At 39.5% G+C, this 23,060-nt stretch overlaps 1 protein-coding gene across 1 annotated transcript in view; it reads left to right on the top strand.

Moving 5' to 3' along the window:
* LOC110972596 (latent-transforming growth factor beta-binding protein 2) overlaps positions 1-22,313 on the top strand; it is a 64,700-nt gene extending 42,387 nt beyond the window's left edge. Inside the window, 24 exon segments of the mRNA XM_051958228.1 lie at positions 379-756; positions 835-1,011; positions 2,484-2,615; positions 3,691-3,804; positions 4,259-4,378; positions 5,518-5,631; positions 5,838-5,957; positions 7,238-7,357; positions 8,528-8,653; positions 8,733-8,858; positions 10,194-10,316; positions 11,262-11,393; positions 11,473-11,598; positions 12,313-12,456; positions 12,757-13,065; positions 13,158-13,229; positions 14,157-14,285; positions 14,510-14,650; positions 15,335-15,487; positions 15,667-15,795; positions 16,311-16,473; positions 16,554-16,837; positions 18,013-18,165; positions 18,986-22,313. Of these exon segments, the coding sequence (XP_051814188.1) occupies positions 379-756; positions 835-1,011; positions 2,484-2,615; positions 3,691-3,804; positions 4,259-4,378; positions 5,518-5,631; positions 5,838-5,957; positions 7,238-7,357; positions 8,528-8,653; positions 8,733-8,858; positions 10,194-10,316; positions 11,262-11,393; positions 11,473-11,598; positions 12,313-12,456; positions 12,757-13,065; positions 13,158-13,229; positions 14,157-14,285; positions 14,510-14,650; positions 15,335-15,487; positions 15,667-15,795; positions 16,311-16,473; positions 16,554-16,837; positions 18,013-18,165; positions 18,986-19,128 (3,728 nt within the window). The 3' untranslated portion in view covers positions 19,129-22,313.
* Positions 22,314-23,060: the final 747 nt, after the last annotated feature.

The raw sequence follows: 23,060 nt of genomic DNA, 5'->3' as shown, positions 1-23,060 counted from the left end.
GGTAACACCAGAACAACAAGAATAGCCAGAACAACCAGGGTAACTATGGTAACCAGAACAACCAGGTAACTATGGTAACCAGAACAACCAGGGTAACTATGGGAACCAGAACAACCAGGGTAACATGGTAACCAGAACACAAGAATAGCCAGAACAACCAGGGGTAGCTATGGTAACCAGAACAACCAGGACAACCAGGGGTACCTATGGTGACCAGAACAACCAGGGAATCAGAACAACCAGGGTAGCTATGGGAACCAGAAACAACCAGGGGTAACTATGGTAACCATGGTAACCAGTAGGTACTGCATCAGTTTATTTAAAGATTCTAGGTCTTAGATTGATTTTTCTGCAGAGCTTCTGTTTCCTCCATCTCAGGTCCTGGTTCTGGAATCCAGCACCAGTTCGGCCTCCAGGACTCAGCAGAAACCTCCTTCTTCTGGTTGGAACAAGTACCTCCAGTGTTGCATCAGCTGGTACCAGAACCCAGTCCACCTCAACCTCGACCTCAACCTCCACTGAATTTTCCTCCTCAACCTCTGCCAAATCTTTCAAACCTCGACCACAGCCTCAGTCTCAACCGAACCTTCCTCCTCAGCTCCGGCCGGCCGCCGGTTCTCCTTCCAGACCCGTTCAGCCTGGCGGCAAGCACCACAGTGACCCAGGTCCGACCCGGATCCCCTCATAGCCCGACCCGACCTTCCCCGTCAATTACAACACAACCAAGACCTCAGCCTCCGTCCACTGGGAGTCAAGGTAACACCGAGTCTTCTCCTTAAAGGCATGATCTTCATCAGAACCCGGTCCTGACTGGATGTGTTTCTGTCTCAGCAGGTGGTCGGACCTCATCGGCGGTCCCGACCCCGATCAGCCGACACCCAGAGGAGACTCCCTTCCTGCCCCCAGCCAGCCGAGGAGCCCCGACCGAGGGGTCCAGACCCGGTGGAGAACTTCCTCCTCAGCAGAACCGACCGGCTGTGAGTCCGACGACCCGACCGGCCAGAGTCCAGAGTGAGTATCAGCAGGAATAAAGCAAATATATGTCATCTGGAAGTTTAACAAGACTTTAAAAATCATTTCTATCAGCCTGTTTTTGTGTTCAATTTGTGGTGTAAGTAAAAAAAAAAGTGCGCAGAAAAATTTAAATTTGAAACAGAAAGGTGAAAACATTAGTGAATAAATCAGGAAAATATTAACAAAAATATTAGTGCATATGAAATTAAATATTACTAAAATATCAGAAGATGTAATCGTAAAGTATTAGTGAAATAGTTAAGAAAAGTAAAGAAAAATGGATATATATTAGTTGTATGTGAACAATTTGGTAACATATCAAGAAAAATATTTGTGAAATACCAGAAAAATGGTAGCAAAAAAATAGTAAAATACTAGAAAATGTTAGTAAATATCAAGAAAAAATATGAATAAATACCAGAATTTTGTAAAATATCAAGAAAAATATGAATAAATTACCAGACTTTTTTGTAAAATATCAAGGAAAAACATGAATAAAATACCAGAATTTTTTTGTAAAATATCAAGAAAAATATGAATAAATACCAGAATTTTTTGTAAAATATCAAGAAAAATATGAATAAATACCAGATTTTTTTGTAAAATATCAAGAAATAATATGAATAAAATACCACATTTTTTGTAAAATATCAAGAAAATATATGAATAACATACTTGAATTTTTTTTGTAAATATCAAGAAGAACATATGAAATAAAATACCACTTTCTTTTTGTAAATATCAAGAAAAAATGTGAATAAAATACTAGAAAATACTGGACAAATGTAGTCAAAATAGCCCCCAAAATATTTAGTAAAATACTACAAAAATGTTAGTAAAACATGAAGAAGAAATATTAGTAAAATGTCAGCAAATGTTAATAAAACATCACAAAAATTAATAAAATATAAAAAATGAATGTCAGTAAAACATCTGAAGAAATATTAGTAAATTAACCAGTGAAATATCAAGAAACTGTTAGTATAGTACCAGAAAATGTTAGTAAGTATAAGACAAAATATTAGTAAAATACCAGAAAAAATGTTAGCAAAATAACAACATTTTCTGGTATGTTACTAATTCTTTTAAAATAACAAGAAAAAAATATGAGTAAAATACTACAAAAAAAGTTCGTAAAATATCAGAAAAAATGTCACTGAAATACCAGAAAAATTTTAACAAAATATCAAAAGTATAATTAAAATACTAGAAAAATCCTAGAAAATATCTGAAAAATATTAGTAAATTAGAAGAGAAATATTAGTAAAATATTAGAAAAAAATGAGTAAAACCTCTTCAAAAATATTAGAAATTTATCTGAAAAGATATCAGTAACACATGAGAAAAGTTTTCGTGACATATCAGAAAACATTTAGATTCTGAGCAGCTTAAAAATACTGAATTTATTAATGTGTGTGTGTGTGTGTGTGTGTGTGTGTGTGTGTGTGTGTGTGTGTGTGTGTGCGCAGCAGTGAGGAGTGTGTGTGAGAGTCGACCAGGTGTGTGCGGTCACGGTCGTTGTGTGGATCAACCAGGAGGGAAACACACCTGTGTGTGTGATCAAGGATTCCAGCTGAACGCTCAGAGAGCGAGCTGCCAGGGTGAGACACACACACACACACACACACACACACACACACACACACACACACACATGTTTGTTTTTCTATACCGGTGGGGACTTACCATTGACTCCCATTCATATCTAACTCCTAACCCTTACCCTAACCCTAACCTTAACCATCACCAAATCAATGCCTAACCCTAAACAAACGTTTTTGCACTTTTACATTTTTATTAACAACAATATGGCCAAGAAAACGGTGTTGCCACCCGTGGGGACCTCATTTTAGGTCCCCACCGTAAGACAAGTCCCCACCTTTATAGCAAATAGTCAGGTCAAAGTCCCCACCTGTATAGCAGAAACAAGTACACACACACACACACACACACACACACAGAGTTCTAGTATTTAGGTATTTATTTATGTTACAAATGTTACAAATATATAGCCGTTGTTTTTATACATTTTATTTCATTTTTTATTTATTATTAGAAATTTTTCTGATGGATTTATTTATTTTAAATAATTGTTGGATATGTTCTGTATTTCAGATAAATTTCAGACTTTTCTTGTCGGGTATTTTACCGGTATTTTTGCACTTTTCTATCGTTATCTTACAAATTGTTTTGTTAGCTTTATTAATATTTATCCGACATTTTACTGAAAAGTTGTTGGCTGTTAAATATATATATTAGTAGACTGTGATATTTGATTAAAGATTAATCAAATATGAGCAAAATGTTTGAAAATCATTCAGGAACAATGTTTAAAATCTGGTTTTATTCATTATCCACTTGTTATTTTTGATTTTTTTGTATTACATGAGTAAAATATGTTTGAAAAATGCCAAATATATGAGTGAAATACTTTTACCGAGGAGTAAAATATCATTAGACTAATATAAATGAAATACGGGAAGCAAATTGTAAGTACAATCTTCATAAAATCAGTTAAAATAAGCCAACTTTAGGACTTTCTGGGGAATTTTCAGCTCATTTTTAGGAATTCCTAGAAGAGTTTCCTGGACATGAACTGAAAAACACTGAAAAACTTCAGTTTATTTGTCGTTTTTTTTTTTTTTTATTTATTTATTTTCTGTGATGGATCCTCAGACATCGATGAGTGCCAGCAGAATCCCTGCAGCAACGGTCGCTGTGACAACACGCCCGGTAGCTACAGGTGTGTGTGTCGCCATGGTTACAGACTCACAGGAAACACCTGCACAGGTAAGGAAGCACATCGTGTTCGTGTTTGTTATAACGTGACATAAATCTGTATTTCATTGGATTAACTCGTCCGTCCTCGTTCTGCTGCTGTCTTGGGTTCTTTTTATTGATTCATTATTGATTCATTATTGATATTATTGGTGTTAGAAACAACTCTTTCCTTTATTTATGAGTTGTTTTATTCCTTCACCACTGGAAAAGAAATAAAAACACACTAAAAATAATGATTTTACTGTAAAATCAGGCCCCAGATTTCACTTTTTTGAAGCTGCAACCATCAAATGTTCGACAGAAATCCTTTTTAAATCTGATATTATTTAAAAACCGGCTCCACAAACGGACTTTAGCGTCTCTGCAGGTTTTATTGATCGCCGTCAGACTTTGATTAAAGCGTCTCTGATCAGTCAAATGTTCTTTCATGGTGTTTCTGAGGGTCTGAATCGTGTTTTTCCAGATGTGGACGAGTGTGTGGACCCTCTGCAGTGTCCCGGTCAGGAGTGCATCAACTCTCAGGGCTCGTACCGCTGCGTCTCCTGCCAGCCGGGTTTTGGACTCCTGAACCGGATCTGTACAGGTAAAGCTCACCTGGTGATCACCTGTGAATTCACCCGAAAATACTCAGTAAAATATTTACTAATGATGAGCAGAATGTCGGAAAACAAGTTAGAAAAAGGTTAATGAAAACATCAGAATCACAACAGTGTGGTGTCTGGTAGAAAAAATTATGCAAATGTTCAAAAAATATTAGAAAAAATATGTAAAAATCTATTTTAATTAATAAAGATTTTTTAATCGCAGTAAATATGTTATTGCACAAACAAGAAATATTAGTGTGACATCTCAAAAAATATGATGTAAATGTTAAAAAAATATTTGAAAAAATATGTAAAAATCTATTTTAATTAATAAATGAAAAAAGATTTTTAATCGCAGTAAATATATTATTGCATGAACAAGAAATATTAGTGTGGTGTCTGAAAAAAATATGATGTAAATTTTTAAAATAAAATTAGAAAAATTATATAAAAATCTGTAAAATCTATTTTAAAAATAAATTAAAAATTAATCACAGAAAAAATATATTTGTAATATCAAACATAGTGTGGTATTTGAAAAAAAATGATGTAAATGTTAAGAAAATATTAGAAAAGTTATTTAAAAATCTGCAAACTGTATTTTAAAAAAGAAGAGAATACAAATACTATTAAAATATCCTAAACTTTTTTAATCATAGAAAAGAATATTATTGTATTAACAAAAATATTAGTTTGATGTCTGAAAAAACATATAATTGTTAAAAACGAATATTAGTAAAACCTTAAAATATTTAAAAATGCTTCATATTATTATTATTATTATTATTATCATCAATCAGTAAAAAATATATAAAAAATATTAATGAAATATATTTTAAACCTCTTGAATCATTGCCTAAATTAAAATAATTAATATCCATCACATGTGATCCTTCTGAATATATTTATATATTGTTGTATTTATTGTTGTTATTTAAACTCTTGGTTTTTACTAAAAAATTGGAAGAATTTTCAAATCTTTTAATAACTTTTATGGACGTTTTTCTCATAATCTCAAGATATTAATAGTATTCTATTAATTTAAAATATATTTTTCTGACATTTTATTTATTTTTTGCGTTTTATTATTTCACTAAACCAATAAAAACACAAACATCCTCATTCTGGTTCTCTTCAGACATCGATGAGTGTCGTCAGGCTCCCTGCTCCAACGGTCGCTGTGAAAACACACCTGGAAGCTACCGCTGTGTCTGTCGCCATGGTTACAAGCTCCAGAACAACACCTGCACAGGTAAACACCATTAAAGTTAGCATAGCATCGCCTCAGCTAAATAAAATACTGGATGTTGTTGGCTTTACTGAGGCTAACAGTTTTCACCTGTTTCCAGTCTTTATGCTAAGCTAAGCTAACCTGCTGCCTGCAGCTCCATAGTTACTGATTTATTATCCAGCAATTAATCAATTAATCAGTTAATCAACACCTGTGTGTGTGTCCAGATGTGGACGAGTGCTCAGAACCGTCTCAGTGTCCAGGACAGATGTGTGTGAACTCTGTGGGGTCGTACAGGTGTGTGTCCTGTCGGCCAGGATACACACTCACCAACAGACAATGTACAGGCAAGTACACACATATACACACACATATACACACACATACACACAAATACACACACATATACACACAAATACACACACATATACACATATACACATATACACACACACAAATACACACACATATACACATATACACATATACACACACATATACACACAAATACACACATATACACATATACACACACATATACACACACATATACACACATATACACACAAATACACACACATATACACATATACACACACATATACACACACACATATACACACATATACACACAAATACACACACATATACACATATACACACACATATACACACACACATATACACACATATACACACAAATACACACACATATACACACACACATATACACACATATACACACAAATACACACACATACACACATATACACATATACACACACATATACACACACATATACACAAATACACACACAAATACACACACAAATACACACACAAATACACACATATACACACATATACACACAAATACACACATATACACACATATACACACATATACACACAAATACACACACAAATACACACATATACACACATATACACACATATACACACATATACACACATATACACACACATACACACACATATACACACTCATACACTCAAATACACACACAAATACACACATATACACACAAATATACACACATACACACACAAATACACACATATACACACACATATACACACAAATACACACATATACACACATATACACACACATACACACACAAATACACACACAAATACACACATATACACACATATACACACAAATACACACAAATACACACACAAATACACACATATACACACATATACACACAAATACACACATATACACACACATATACACACTCATACACTCAAATACACACACAAATACACACATATACACACAAATATACACACATACACACACAAATACACACATATACACACACATATACACACAAATACACACATATACACACACATATACACACAAATACACACAAATACACACACATATACACACATACACACACAAAGACACACATATACATACAAATACGCACACACAAATACACACAAATACACACACATATACACACCTCTAGGTTTGGACCCTAATGTTTGGTTGTGACGGTAGCATCCGAATATTTATTTTGAGATCTGAGTATTCAGAGTTTACGTCCTCCAGATGTTTAGTGTGACCAGATAAAACCTTTTGCAGATGTGAATGAATGTGAGGCTGGAGATCCCTGTCCTGGTGGACGCTGTGTGAACTCTGAGGGCTCCTACAGATGTGTGGACTGTCAGCAGGGATTCAGGAGCGTCAACGGAGACTGTTCAGGTTTATTCACACACTTACGCTTATATCAGAAAATGAAACAACAAACAAAAGACTGAATTAAAACTAATAACTAACATAAAAGTTTATTGAAGATCACCAACATCCTGTCCGTGTCTGCAAGCATTAGCAGTCCTCAACATCCAACTGGTTACAACATTACAACTGGTAATCTGTTGGATGTTATTTGCAGAATTTTTTATATTTGGCTTTATATCAAGGAACAAAAACATTTTTATCATAAAAATGTGTTTTTTTTTATTATTATGGCATGTCCATTCAGTGTTCTCACTTCACTTTAATGCCATCTTTTGCCTCAGATGTCCTCGTTAAGTCCTAAAAGTCCTACCTTAATTGTCCTCACTACTCCTAAACGTCCTTCTCTTAGAAGTCCCTTAAATATTCTAACTCACTTCTTGTCCTTAAATATCATCTTTTTTAGTAGGATAACGTTACTTTTAAACCGACAATTCAGTAAGCAAAAGATGTTTTACCTTGCCGACATGTTTCGACTGCATCTGCCGTCTTCTTCAGAGCGTCATCGGACATGTGATGACGTGTCCTTTTTATCTCGCCCCCTGCTGTCCGGTGGTCTCTGGAGGATGGAGTCCAGGTATTAGAGGATGTAGGCCCTCTCGTCCCGCTTCCTGATCTCTACGGCCTCCTTAATCCATCGTTTGTGTTTGTTTGCCTCCGATGTTGGAATCCTCCCTGTCCCGGTCCATGATCTGGTTTTGTCTTTTGCAGTGATCCCTGATGGCTGATTTTTTGCTTTCTTGATCGGCTTTTGTGTTCTTGTGAGTGGTCCAGTTGATTCCTTTTTGCGTTCTGTCTGGTGTTCTTTTCTTCTTGAGTTGAATGATCTGCCTGTTTCTCCGATGTACGTTTTCTCACATGATTTACACGCTCTGAAGAACACGTCGAAATATGTCAGCAAGGTAGAACATCTTTTTCTTACTGAATTGTCGGTTTAAAAGTAACGGTGTCCTGTAATAATAAACGACAAAATGAACATGATTGAATTATCTTTCCTTAATGTCCACACTTCTCTTAAATATCCCAACTGTCCACCTGAACACCGAGCTGAGACCTTCTGTTTGGGCCCAAAGTGAAGCTGAAATCTCCTGACTGACCGTGACTCTGACCTCCATGTTGTCGATGTTTCTGCTGCAGATGTCGACGAGTGTTTGAAGGTCGGTGTGTGTGACGCAGAGCGAGTGTGTGTGAACACCGTCGGCTCGTTCAGGTGCGACTGTCGACCCGGATATCGAACCTCCGGACTGGGGAGGCAGTGCAGAGGTGAGAGCGTTAAATTTAACCGTAATTAGCATTAATGTACTCATTAATACTCTGATTATCTGACCTGCTGTGTCCTCAGACATTAACGAGTGCTTGGAGGGAGACTTCTGCTTCTCCAGAGGTGAATGTGTCAACACACCTGGATCCTTCACCTGTGTTTGCTCTCGGGGATTCACGCTGAGCGACAACAGGACCGCCTGCCTTGGTGAGTCCCAGTGAAACCAGCAGTGAAACCAGCAGCAGCCCAGTGGTCCGACTGGGACCCGCGAGGCGTTTAGTCTGTCTTTAACTGGACTTCTGTGTTGACAACCTGTAGCAATCAGATCCGTCCACCTATCCATCCATCCATCCTTACCTCCATCCCTCCAACCATCTGTCCGTTCATCCATCCATCCATCCGTCCGTCCAACCATCCGTCCATCCATCCGTCCATCCATCCATCCGTCCGTTCATCCATCCGTCCATCCATCCGTCCGTCCATCCATCCATCTGTCCATCCGTCCGTCCATCCATCCATCCATCCATCCATCCATCCATCCATCCATCCATCCATTCATCCATCCATCCATCCATCCATCCATCCATCCATCCATCCATTCATCCATCCATCCATTTTCTTCCACTTATCTGGGGTATCTGAGTACTCCCTCAGTACCCCCACAGAGCCCCTCGGGGGACACGGTCGTAGGCCTTCTCCAGATCCACAAACACATGTAGAGTTGCAGGTTGAACTCCCATGACCCCCTCAGCAGCTCTGCAGAGTAAAGAGCTGGTGCACTGTTCCACGACCAGGACAGAATCCGCATTGCTCCTCCTGAATCTGAGGTTTTACAATCAGTTGGAGCCTCCCTTCCAGTACCCTTGAGTAAACTTTCCCAGAAGTGTGATACCCCGGTAGTTGGCACACACTCTTTGGTCCCCCTTTTTGAAAATAGGGACCACCATCCCGGTCTGCCACTCCACAGGAACTCTACCCAATGCCCACGCGACATTGTATGGACGTGTCAACCAAGACAGTCCAACAATGTCCAGAGCCTTCAGCATCTCAGGGTGAATCTCGTCCACACCTGGCACCTTGCCACCGAGGAGCTACTTGACTACCTCAGCAACCTCGACCACAGATATGGATGAAGATCCCCCAGAGTCTTCAGGTTCTGCCGCCTTAGCAGTGGACATGTTTGCCAGATTCAGAAGTTCTTCAAAGTGCTCTTTCCACCACCCAACAATGACCCCGGTATGGATCAGCAGTTCTTCCCCCCTAGTTGTACACAGCCTGGAGAAGGTCCTGCCCCCTCCTCCTGAGGCATCAAACGGTTTGCCAGAACTTCCTTGAGGTCAACCAAAAGCCCTTCTCCATAGCCTCTCCAAACTCATGTAACTGGTTAAACGGGACTTCAAACCTCAAAAAAAGTCTCAAAGCGCAACTTTACGGCGACTATAGAAGCTCAATAAACATCTAAATGTATGTTTGAGGTGTTGAGTTGCATTAATGAGCTGCTCCTAATAATTAGTGTAAATAATTATTATGTTTTCTGTGCAGACGTGGATGAATGTTTGAAGTCGGGCGTTTGTTCAGACGGTCGCTGTTTAAACACTGAAGGATCTTTCCATTGTCAATGTGAAACCGGCTTCACGGCGAACCCAGAGAAGAACGCCTGCCTCGGTACATTAATACACACTACTACATGCAAATACACACTACTACACACAAATACACACTACTACCCACAAATACACACTACTACACACAAATACACACTACTACACGCAAATACACGCTACTACCCACAAATACACACTACTACACACAAATACACACTACTACACACAAATACACACTACTACACACAAATACACGCTACTACCCACAAATACACACTACTACACACCTTCATTCCTGAGCTGTAACCTAAACCTCACTTTAAACCTCCACTGTGTCCATATAAGACCAGAATCATTTAACTAAACGTCCTCATCGTCCAACAATGCTCTCAGTTTTCTTTCCCTAAATATCCCAAAATATCTTCAGAATGACCTAATTTCACTTAAATATCCTCGTTTTCCTTAAATATCTGTTCTTTCCACACATGTTCTCTCCTTCCTCAGTAACCCTAGAAGGACATTTTCAGAGTGATGTAATATCAAGGAAAAAAATACTTGATGTTAGGAAAATGTGTTGTTTTTATATGTTTCAGAGTATAAAATTATGGCACGCCCTCACTTCTCTTAAATGTCCTAATTATCCTTAAATATCCTCCTTTAAATGTCCTCACTTCCCTCAAATATCCTAAATGTCCTTAAATTCCCTAAAAGTCCTTAAACATTCTCCTTGAAATGTCCTCACTTCTCTTAAATGTCCTTAAATATTCACCCTTAAATGTCCTCACTACCCTTAAATATCATCGATGTCCTTAAATATTCAGATTCAGAAAACTTTATTTGTCCCCAGGGGGTGAATAAAATATAAATATCCTAAAAGTCCTTAAATATTACCCCTTAAATGTCCCCAGCTGTCACACACCTTCAGTGTCCTGTGTGTTTCTGTGCCTTTGTGAGGACGTTTCAGACCCGTGAATCTTCTCGTCTCTAACAAACTTTTTTCTTTCAGACGTGGACGAGTGCGTCTCGTCCGGCGGTTCGGTTTGCGGGTCACAGCGATGCGAGAACACGATTGGCTCGTACCACTGCCTCACTTCCTGTGAACCTGGTTACCAGGCAACGCTGGACGGCAGCTGTGCCGGTGAGTCTGAGTGCAGGTGATGAAGGTTAGTGTGTTTTTATTCCACCTGCAGAGGTTTAAACACTTATTTCTCTGTCAGATATTAACGAATGTGGAAACACGACGGTCTGTGGAGAACACGCCTTCTGCCAGAACCTCGTAGGAACATACCTGTGTGTCTGCCACCAGGGATTCACCTCCACTGCCGACGGGAAGGCCTGCGAGGGTACGTCAGAGCTGGAGGGAGTACTCGGATACTTTAGAGTAAAATACTGTGGGCGGAGAATCCAGAAAACAAATGACAGCACAGACAGTCAGGATGAAGATTAAATGTTCTTAATTCTCCTAAATATTCTCCCTTAAATGTTCACACTTCCCTTCAATATCCTAATTGTCCTTAAATATCCACCTTAAATGTCCTCACCTCCCTGAAATATCCACCTTAAATGTCTTCAGTTCCCTTAAATATCCTAATTGTCCCTCAGTATCACCCTTAAATGTCCTCACCTCCCCGAAATATCTTAAATGTCCATAAATATCTCTCTTAAATGTTGTCACCTCCACTAAATATCCTAATTGTCCCTAAGTATATCCCTTTAATGTCCTCATTTACCTCAAATATTCAAACTATCCTCGGATAGCTTCATGAAGAAGTCATGACTTCCCTTAAATATCCTAATTGTCCTTAAATATTTTCCCCTAAATGTCTTCACCTCCCTTAAATATCCTAATTGTCCCTAAATATCTCCCTCAAATGTAGTCACTTCCCCTCAATATTCTAAATGTTCCCCTTAAATGTCCTCACTTCCCTTAAATATCTTCATTGTCCATAAATATCTAGCTAAATGTCCTCACCTCCCTTAAATATTCTAATTGTCCATCCTCCCTTAAGTGCCTTCTTTTACCTTAAATGTCCTCGTGATGTTTTTGTGTGTCCCAGATGAGGACGAGTGTGTGTCTCTGCCGGGTGTTTGTGGTTCTGCTCGCTGTGAGAACATGGAGGGATCCTTCATGTGTGAATGTGACCGAGCCGGAGAAGAGTTCGACACGACAGCCAAACGGTGTGTCGCCTCTACGGGGCACGGTAAGAAATACTGTCACAGAGCAAGAAAATGTCCCCAGAGTGTAGAAAAATGTCCTCAGGGTTCAACAATAATTGGCCTTGTGATGCTTAAAAATGTTATCATGTCCTCATCGTGCACAAAAATGTCCTCACTTTTAGAAATGTCCGTGCAGTGCAGAGAAACAGCCTCATTGTGCAAAAATTAATAATTGACTGCACAAAGCAACAATGTCCTCAAAGCAAACATTTGGTCCTCACGGTGCAAAGAAATGTCCAAATAACGGTGTCCTCAAAATGCTAAAATGTCCTTTTTTAATACAGTATTCAGTGGAAGGTTTCCCTCCGACTACCACATCTCCTCCTCTTCATCCTCCTCCTCTTCGTCCTCCTCCTCCTCAACCCCCCAGTCGTCCTCCTCCTTCCACGTCAGCGTGGTGGAGTTGGCTCCGATGCTTCCTCCTCTACCTGCAGCCCGACCAGGCGAGCTGAGGGAGTGCTACTACAACCTGGCCGAGAGAGGAACCTGCAGCCTCCTGGCCACCAACACCAGCCAGCAGGAGTGCTGCTGCACGGTGGGGGAGGGCTGGGGGCTGGGCTGCCAGTACCACACCTGTCCACCTCCAGACACAGGTGAGTCCACCTGCAGGAAGCTACGAAATGGAGCTGCAAATCAGAGACGTTTTAGTTCATTATCTGATGGCTGAAGTTGCTCTGTGTTGCAGCCGAGTTTCTGTCTCTGTGTCCCAGTGGGAGAGGATACATCACCGCTGGACCAGGAGCCTTCAGCTACACAGGTACAAACACACCTGCATGTTAAACCATTACTTATTACTCCAACATCAGAATCATCTTCATAGAGCAAATTATAGAGTCTGAGGTCAGTGAATGTAGCATAAAGACTCCTGGATCTGAAGGTCCAGACTCTGGTGGATCAGTCCTCCTGGATAGAACGACACCATGCAGACTAAAGAACTCCAAGAAACTCTGAGGAAAGGTTGTTGAAAAGCATCAGTCTGGACGATACAAGAACATTTCCAAGTTCCTGAAGATCTCCTGGAGTCCAGTTAAATCCATCTTTAAGGAATGGAAGGAAGATGGAACATGAATAAATCTGACTAGAGCAGGACGTCCTCAAGACCTGAGAGACTAGAGAAGAAAGAGAAACTAGTGAGGGAGGCCACCAAGACTCCTATGACTCCTCTGAAGGAGTTCCAGCTTCAGCAGCTGAGATGTTAGAGACTGTTCATCCAACAACTGTTGTCTGTTCTTCACCAGTCAAAGCTTCATGGAGACAAAGAGAAAGACTCTGATGGAAAAAGCTCCTATTAAATCTGGACTAGAGTTCACCAGAAGACATGTGGAGACTCTGAAGACACCTGGAAGAAGGTTCTTTGGTCTGAGGAGACCAGGATGGAGCTTTTTGACCATCGGACGAGATGATATGTTTGATGGACACCAAACACTGAACATCATCACAAACACATCATCATGATGTGAAGCATGGTGGTGGCATCATCATGATGTGAAGCATGGTGGTGGCATCATCATGATGTGAAGCATGGTGGTGGCAGCATCATGATGTGAAGCACGGTGGTGACATCATCATGATGTGAAGCACGGTGGAGGCAGCATCATTACCCAACATACATGCTAACCCACTAATCTCACTCTGCTCTGTGACAGATGTGGACTAGCGTCTCTTTATCTACCTGTGTTTCCAGATGTGGATGAGTGTAAGCGTTTCCTCCCAGAGGTGTGTAAGAACGGCGTTTGTGTGAACAACATCCCTGGATACAGCTGCTACTGTTCCAGCGGATACGTTTACAACAGCACACTGCTGGAGTGTGTTGGTAAGAAAACACAAAATAAAACACACACACATAAAATGCTGCGCTAAAACTACAGGAACATTCTACTGACAGTTTTTGTTTTTGTCTCAGTTTTGTAAACATGCAGTTTACCTGAATATTAAGCCACTGATCTGACAAATGACTAAAGTTCTCAGGTGAAGTTGTTTTAAAATGTTGCCCGCTGGTTTTTGTGTAAGTAAAGTGTTTTGTCCTCTTTGTCTCAGATCATGATGAGTGTGAGGAGGAAAGTTGCATTGGAGGTATTTGTGTCAACACAGTCGGTTCATATTACTGCAGCTGTCAGCATCCTCTGGTCCTCGACGACACTCAGCGAAACTGTGTCAACTCCTCCCACCTCACTGTGGGTAAGACTGCTGCCTTCCTCAACATGGAATCATAGCTGTAAAAATCATTTCTTCTGCATAGAAAGACATGTTAAAGCTGTAAAAAAAAACATATCATCTACATAGAAACCAACGTCAAAACCATATAAAATCACATCATCTGCATCAAAACAAATAAAGTTGTATAAAATTGTATCATCTGCATAGAAACCAATGTCAAAACCACATAAAATCATGTCATCTGCATAGAAACGAATGTTAAAGCTGAATAAAATCGCATCATCTGCATTGAAATGAATGTTAGAGCTGGTATTGATCGTGTCATCTGCATAGAGACAAATTCTAACGTATAAAATCGGATCGTCCACATAGAAACGAATGCTAAAGCTGTATAAAATCATATCATCTACATAGAAGCAAATTTTACAATTGTATAAAATCACATCATCTGCACTGAAATGAATGCTAAAGCTGGATAAAATCATATCATCTGCAAAGAAACAATTTTTAAAATTGTACAAAATGAGAGAGAAACAAATGTTTAAGCTGGTAAACATCGTGTGATCTGCATACAATCGAATGTCAAAGCGCTGATTAGGAAGACAAAACGTGACATAAATAGTGATGAACCTGCAGCTCGGCATCCCTCGGCAGCTTGTTGTTGTTTATCGCCTCTGTTGTTGTTTGTGTTTTCGATGCTGTCAGATGAGAACCTGTCGGTTTGCTGGCAGCAGGTCACAGCGGACCTACTGTGTCAGAACCCTCTGCTCGGAGCTCAGGTCACCTTCACGGACTGCTGCTGCCTCTATGGGGAGGGCTGGGGGATGGGATGTGCCCTCTGCCCCTCCTCCGACTCTGGTAAACAACAAACAAACAAACAGAAAAACACCATAAACATGTGGAGAAACGGCAAAAGTAGATTGTAATTGCTTTTTAAAATAGTTTTGTATTTTTTAAGTCCTATATTTTCAAACAGATAAATTTGAAGGTTCTTCTTCTTCAGATTGGTAATAAAACTACTTCCTGCTTCTCTACAGATGACTATGCCAACCTGTGCAGCTCCTTTCCTCCTCCTCCTCCTCCTCCTCTTTACCCGGAGACGTTTCCAGACTCCACCGGATCAGAACCTGGACTGAGACAAGGACCAGGACGAGGAGGAGTCAGCGGTACGCCAGGAATATTTACTTTAGTTTGTTCATGATTTTATCCAAAGATGAGTTTGATTGGTTTGTTTCCTCTCCTGCTTTTGTTTCCTTGTTACCTCAACGCTACTTGTCACTCATCTCATCTTCTATTTTGTTTCCTCTCCTTGTTTCATTTCCTTGCTTTCTGTCTTTGTTTCCTCTCATATTATGTTTTTCTTTCTCACTCTTTCTTTGTCTTCTTTTCTTGTTTCTCTTTTGGTTTTCTTTTACTCTTCTTGTCTCCTCTCCTTGTTTTGTTTCCTCTCTTTATTTCCTTATTTTCTTACCTCTTCTTATTTCCTCTCCTCTTCTTCCCTCCTTCCCTCCTCCCCTCCTTGACTCCTCATCTCCTTTCCCCCTTACCGTCTTCCCTCCTCTTCTCCTTGACTCCTCATCTCCTTCCCTCCTCCTCTCCTTGTCTCCTCTCTTCATCTCCTCTCTTTGCCTCTTTGTTTCCTCTCCTCCTTCCCTCTCCTCTCCTCCCCTTACCTCCTCAGGTCCTCCCCTCCTGCCTCCCTATGGTCGGGACTTCTTTCCTCCGGTGGTGGTTCCCAGTACAGACTTTGGTCGTCCAGACTATGATGATTATTCTCCAGCAGGAGGCAGCAGGTCTGGTTTCAGAGGGAGGACGCAGACCATCTTCAACCTGCCAGACCTCGGGTGAGGATGAGGCAGCAGCACCTTCATGTCACTGTTATAATCACTAATATATAATAACAATAATATCGTCTGTGTGTCAGCACCGGGTACTACGCTGAAGGAGACTACGGATCCAACGACAGATCCAGACATCCATCTTTCCACCTCCCTCCAGACCCCAGAGCTGAGATCTCCTTCGGGGCCCAGCCTCCTCCTCCGTCCCGACCCGACGGTCCTCCTCTCAGCTTGGCGCCGCTGCCAGGAGCCCCGAGATACGAGGAGGAAGAGGAGGAGGAGGAGGGGAGGTCGTGGAGGCCCGGACCACCATTTCCTCCGTTCACCGACAGGAGCCGAGGAGGAGCAGCACCGAGGAGGCTGTACGAGAGTGAGTCACAGCGTCTTTAAGCTCAGACCTCCAGCAGCTTCTGTCCGGTTTTACTCATTGAAACTAGTTCAGAGTGACTTAAAAGTTGATCAGAAAGAGAGATTAAAGACAATTTGAGTCATTATGGACAATGTTAGTCCAGATTTGAGTCTCTGATGTTCCACCATGCTGAATGCAGGGATGAGAATTTTCTGCGGATCCGCAGAATTCCGCGGATTTTATCATTGCCAGGGTCATTCTTGTGAATCGTCTAAATTCGAGGAGAAAATTTTTTTGGGGGGTGAGGTATGTTTATGGTCGGCGAGTCGTAATATCGAACGGCTGCTAATATCCACCGCGCTGAATGCTAACTGCCACTCAGTGAGAGCAGTCATGTACAGTCCTGTAATCGAATCACCATGAAGTGTAGAGTCCAGGGATGGGAATTTTCCGCGGATCCGCCGATTTCCGCCGATTTCATTTCAAGTTTGAACACTTTATTGTCGCTGATACTCCCGCAAGATGGTAACGACGTTAATGATAGCTTGTTAACGACGATTGTAAACGGCCCAGCGATTAGAAGTCGCTGCGCCGCCGCACACATATCCTCCCCCCTCCCCACCCTGATCCCATCCCTGTGAATGTATCTCCAACAACTTGTTCCTCTGTTCACTGTTTCTGAGCCATGCTGCTTTTATTCTATTCATCCAGTAGGTTTTATTGTCCTTTTAGTCTAAAATTGTACTAAATAATTTGAATTGTGACCAAAACGACCTAAAACTAGCCAAAGACAACTCAACAATAGTCTAAAATGACTCGAAAACTGTCCAAAATTAATTGAGACTTGTTTAAAATGACTAAAAACGTGTTTAAGAAGACAGTTTTTGAATCATTTAGGATCATTTTATTCCAGTTTTGAGTCTCTGCTCATCATCAGTAGAAAGATGTTTCTCCATGCTGAATGGATCTCCAACGACTTGCTCCTCTGTTCACTGTTTCTGAGCCATGCTGCTTTTATTCTATTCATCCAGTAGATTGGATTGTTCTTTCAGTCTAAAATTGTAAAAATAACTTGAAACTTGTGCAAAGTAACATGAAATAGTCTAACTTGACTCAAACATAAACAAAAATTGTCCAAAATAACTTAAAACTCGTTCATAATGACTCATGGACTCATTATCTTCTTCTTCTTTCAGGGCGTTACGAGTCATACGCCAGCCTGAGTGCAGCAGAGGATTGTGGAATACTTCACGGCTGTGAGAACGGCAGGTGTATTCGTGTTGCCGAGGGTTACACCTGTGACTGTTACCAAGGATACGAGCTGGACATGACCTCCATGACCTGTATAGGTACGTATGGACGGCAGACTACCAAATGGAATAAACCGTTAAAACTAAAAGTGTTTGGACAGAATAGTACTTTGGACGGAACACACCTGGAAAACTACAAGCATTTGGACAGAAAGTGGCATTTAGGCTCAATTAAACCATTAAAACTATGAGTGTTTGATCAGAAAGTAGTATTTTGGATAGAATACACCTTTAAAAACATAACTATTTGGACAGAAAGCAGTATTTTGAATGCAGTTAACCTGTAAAACCATGACTACATGGACAGAAAGTAGTATTTCGGATGGAAAATACGATAAAAACATAATTATTTGGACAAAAATAGTATTTTTTGGTGTAATAAACCTAAAAACCAGAACTATTTGGACATAAAGTAATATTGTGGATTGAATGAACCTTTAAAACTTCAAATGTTTGGACAAAAGTGCTAATATTGGTGGAATAAACTTTAAAAACTAAGATTTGAACAGAATGAAGCCTGTTATTTGGACAGAAAGTATTTTGGGTGTCGTAAACCTGAGTATTTTTTGTGGAGCAAACCTTTAAAATTCCAAGTACTTGGACAGGAAGTAGTATTTTCGATTGAATAAACCTTTTAAAAGTATTGAGTAAAATAAACTGCATTCCTGAAGGAGTACAATGAAAGAATAGAATCAATAAACACAGTTGAGAGTTAGTAGAATATCTTGAATTCAGACCACAAATATTATGTAAACACACCTTTATGAACGTATAACTTCCTGTTCTTCGTCCAGATTCCACCCAGTATGGATTATTTTATTGATAACTGATTGATAACCAATCGTCTGCGTGTTTGCAGATATAAACGAGTGTGAGGACGCCGTCGGCCTGGAGTTTCCGTGTGTCAACGCTCGCTGCGTGAACACCGACGGTTCGTTCCGCTGTGTCTGCCGGAGAGGTTACGTCATGTCCCGCAGACCCAACCACTGTGTGGCTGCTTAGACCGGACCGGGACCCAATAAAACCAGTTTACCTACTGGACCCAACGGCGGCAGACTGGACTGGACCAGACGTGACAAACCAGACTGGACCAGGACTGATGATACTGGACTGAAACACTATAGATTGCACTAAACTGGGTAGAGTTAGCCTGATTTAAGAACAACTCAACGCCGCCTTGACACTCCAAACCAACACATTTACTCACCAGTGTTCCCAGTTGGATGGTTTCCACCCAGCTGGGGTTCTTTTTCTTTACTTGGACAGGTAAGAGTTGATCAGGACGACTTGTTTCAGGGCTACTTTAAAAACCTTTAGCGCCCAAAAGCTGCAATTTGTACCGAAAATCAGTCAGTCAAGATACACATATTTTTAGATTTGACACAATTTCTGCTTTCTAAAGACGTCGTCATCTTTGAGATCCATCACAGATAAACACCTGCTAGGAAAAGATATGAGAATGCCTGAGAATCTACAAGTTGTCATGGGTTTTTTAACGTCAGAGTGATTGAATAATAGCTCCTTGCACGTGAGTGAAAGAGAAAACAGTGAATTGTTCTTAGAGAGTTCTACTGAAAAATAATACTGCAGCTACAACTTCAAGTTTTACTATTAATTCATTCTAACTGCTAAACTATGTATTCTGACATTTTCCGTTTAGCTTGTAAGCGGCTAGCTGTTAGCTCAAGAGCAAATAAAAAAGTTAGAAAGTGTTGGCTTTGGTGTGGAAACTGAAGAATATTCTACTGAAAATTATTTAATCACTAAAATACGGCAACAGATCTAAGCTAACACAATCAGTTCATTATCATTCATTTACTTTCGGGCAGTGCTTTTTAGCTGCTAGCTGTTAGCTCAAGAGCAAATACACAAGCTAGGAAATGTTAACTTCACTGTAGAACTGTAAGAAATTTACATAATTCGACTTGAAAATAATTTGCTCACAAAATACTGAGTTGAAAAGTCCAAATTCCCTTCAGTCTATTGATTAAAATAACTAGATTATATATTCTGACAGTGTTTATTAGCTAGTGAGTCGCTAGCTGTCAGCTCATTATCCATTAATGAAGCTGACAAGTGCTAGCTTGGAAATACTTTTCGACTGAAAGTATGTCTTTGCGGAAATACTGCAGAAATTTCATCAGTTAATTTGTTTTAATTACTAAATAATACATTCTTGCAATGTGTATTAATTAGTGAGCTGCTAGCTGTTAACTTAAAAAGCTAAAAGCTAGCTAGGAATTGTTATTTTGGGCATAGACATCGAAGAATTTTTTTCTACTAAAAGTGATTTGTTCAATAAAGTCTGCAGAATTTTCCCTGGTAAATTGCTTTGATCACTACACTACTAGCTGTTAGCTTGAAGGCTAATAGAGAAGCTAAGAAGTGTTAGCTTTGGTTTTCTACTGAAAGATCTATACTTCCTACTGAAATACTCAAGCAAAAAGTCCAAATTTCAGCAGTTAATTCATTTTCATTTGTAAATTATATTTTATGGCACTGTCTTCTAGCTAGTGAGCTGCTAAGCTAAGTTGAGCTAAGCTGGTAAGTGTTGCCTTGAAATTTCTGAAATGTTTTTGTACTGAAGATCATTTGTTCACTGAAATACTGTGATGAGTCCAAATTACTTCAATTAATTCCTTTTAAAAACTAAATTATATTTTCTGGAAATAAAGCTTAGCGAGTGAGTTCCCGGTTAGCTGTGTGTTAGCTCTGGGGCTAATAAACAAGCTGGGAAGGTTTAGCTCGGAAACCGAAGAATATTTTTCCACAGAAAATTATTTCTCCACTGAGAAACTGCAGCAACGAGTCCAAATCTTCCTCACTTATTTCCTTTTTAATGGCTGAATTGCATTTTCTGGCAACGTGTCTTTGCTAGTCCGCTACTAGCTGTTAGCTTGAGGGGCACTAGAGAAGCTATGAGGTGTTTAGGAAGTGTTGCTCTATTAAAAAAAAATTGTTGCTTAAATACTAAAGTCCAAAGTTCCCCATTCAATAAATTTTAATCACTGAATTGCATTTACTGGCAGTATTTTTAGCAAGCCGTTAGCTTAAAGGCTAATGGACAAGCTAGGATGTGTTAGCTTCTCTGTGGGAACTGTCAGAGATGTTGTTTTTCCTGTTAAAAAAATAGCCACAGTATCCATAATATCTGATAAATAATGAGTCAAAATATCCCCATTTTTGCTTTTATATGTTTTATATTTTTACATGATGATGGTAATAATCTGTCTTAATGCTACCGTGGATAAATGCTAACTCACTTCATTGCATTTTAATGACATTTTTGGACTTAAAACAGTCGCATTTCTAAATATGTGTCTTACAGTCAACATTTCATGTGTTTTATTCTCCAGCTTCAGTTTAAATAGATGAAATAATCCACATTAAAGTACCTGATCTAAGTATAGAGATAACTGTGATGAGAGGTTTAGCCTTTTAAACTCTTAATAGTTTACAAATACTTCAACCAGTGAGACCAAGAAAACTTTATTTTTCTTTAGAGTTGAGTGAAGGTTTGTACAGAATAACTTTAGATACCATCAACACTGAGTGCTTCATAACAACACTACAAGTCTGATTATATTCTGTATTTTCTTCCTTTTTTAATCAAATCTCAGGTGCAGATTCACATTAATACTGCGGCGTGCTCTGAAAACAGTCCCCAGTAAAAATCTTTCTCTCTTTCTAACCAGTTCTGATCTGCATTTGGGATTTTTATGGGGAAAAATACAGAATAAGTTGTTTTTTAGTTATTTTCTGATTTCCGTTGACTGTTCTGAATACCAGATGTGTTGATGAGTTACTGACGTGTCTGTACTTTTTATTTGTTTTTCCTCCAGAACGTTAATACAAGTTTTAGTGCAGTTTTGGCTCCTGAATGTACTGGAAGCTGCACACAGTCTTATTGTGTATATAATAATTCTCACAGAATAATCGAGTGTTTGTTGTGTTTTTTTAATTAACTTCTCGATGCAGTTAATGATGAACTTTTCCTCCTCAGCAGCTGCAGTCTGAAGTATAACATGCACTGTATCTCCCAGAGACCAGGCTTTATTTTAGGGGTTTGTCTAAATTTCTCGAAGTGTTTTTAAAATTGTTCATTTTTATCATGAATGATTCACTTTTTTTATCACTGTTGTTTGTATGACAAGAAATGAAAATATATTTGCACACACTTTTACTGACGCCTGTCTCCCTGGTGTTTGTTTGCCTCTGTCATTATTATTTTTTCTGTTATTATGATGTCATGGCTGTGAGAACGACAGGTGTATTCGTGTTGCTGAGGGTTGTACCTGTGACCAAGGATGCTGTTACCAAGGATACGAGCTGGACATGACGACTACCACAAGGTACCTTTAAAAACCAAAACAATATGGACAGAAAATGGTATTTTAGGTGGATTAATACATTGCTCAAAAAAATTAAAGGAACACTTTTTAATCGAAGTACTGCATCAAGTCAGTGAAACATGTGGGATACTGATCTGGTCAAGTAAGTGACTGAGGGGCTTTTTAGTCAGTTTCAGCTGCTTTGGTGTTCATAAAATTAACAACAGATGCACTAGAGGGGTAACAATGAGACAACCCCCAAAACAGGAATGAGTTTACAGGTGAAGGCCACTGACATTTTTTTTCTTCCTAATGTTTTCTGACTGTTTTTCACTAGTTTTGCATTTGGCTATGGTCAGAGTCACTTCTGGTAGCATGAGGCGATACCTGGACCCTACAGAGGTTCCACAGACAGTCCAACTCCTCCAGGATGAAACATCAATGCGTGCCATTACCAGAAGGTTTGCTGTGACTCCCAGAACATTCTCAAGCGCATGGAGGAGATTCCAGCAGACAGGCAGTTAGTCTGGGAGAGCTGGACAGGACCGTAGAAGGTCCTCAACCCATCAGCAGGACAGGTATCTGCTCCTTTGTGCACGGAGG

This window comes from Acanthochromis polyacanthus, chromosome 13 (assembly GCF_021347895.1).
Source record: "Acanthochromis polyacanthus isolate Apoly-LR-REF ecotype Palm Island chromosome 13, KAUST_Apoly_ChrSc, whole genome shotgun sequence".
Classification (NCBI taxonomy): domain Eukaryota; kingdom Metazoa; phylum Chordata; class Actinopteri; family Pomacentridae; genus Acanthochromis; species Acanthochromis polyacanthus.
Note: the sequence above shows the minus strand (reverse complement) of the source record. Positions and strands in the feature narration are given on the sequence as shown.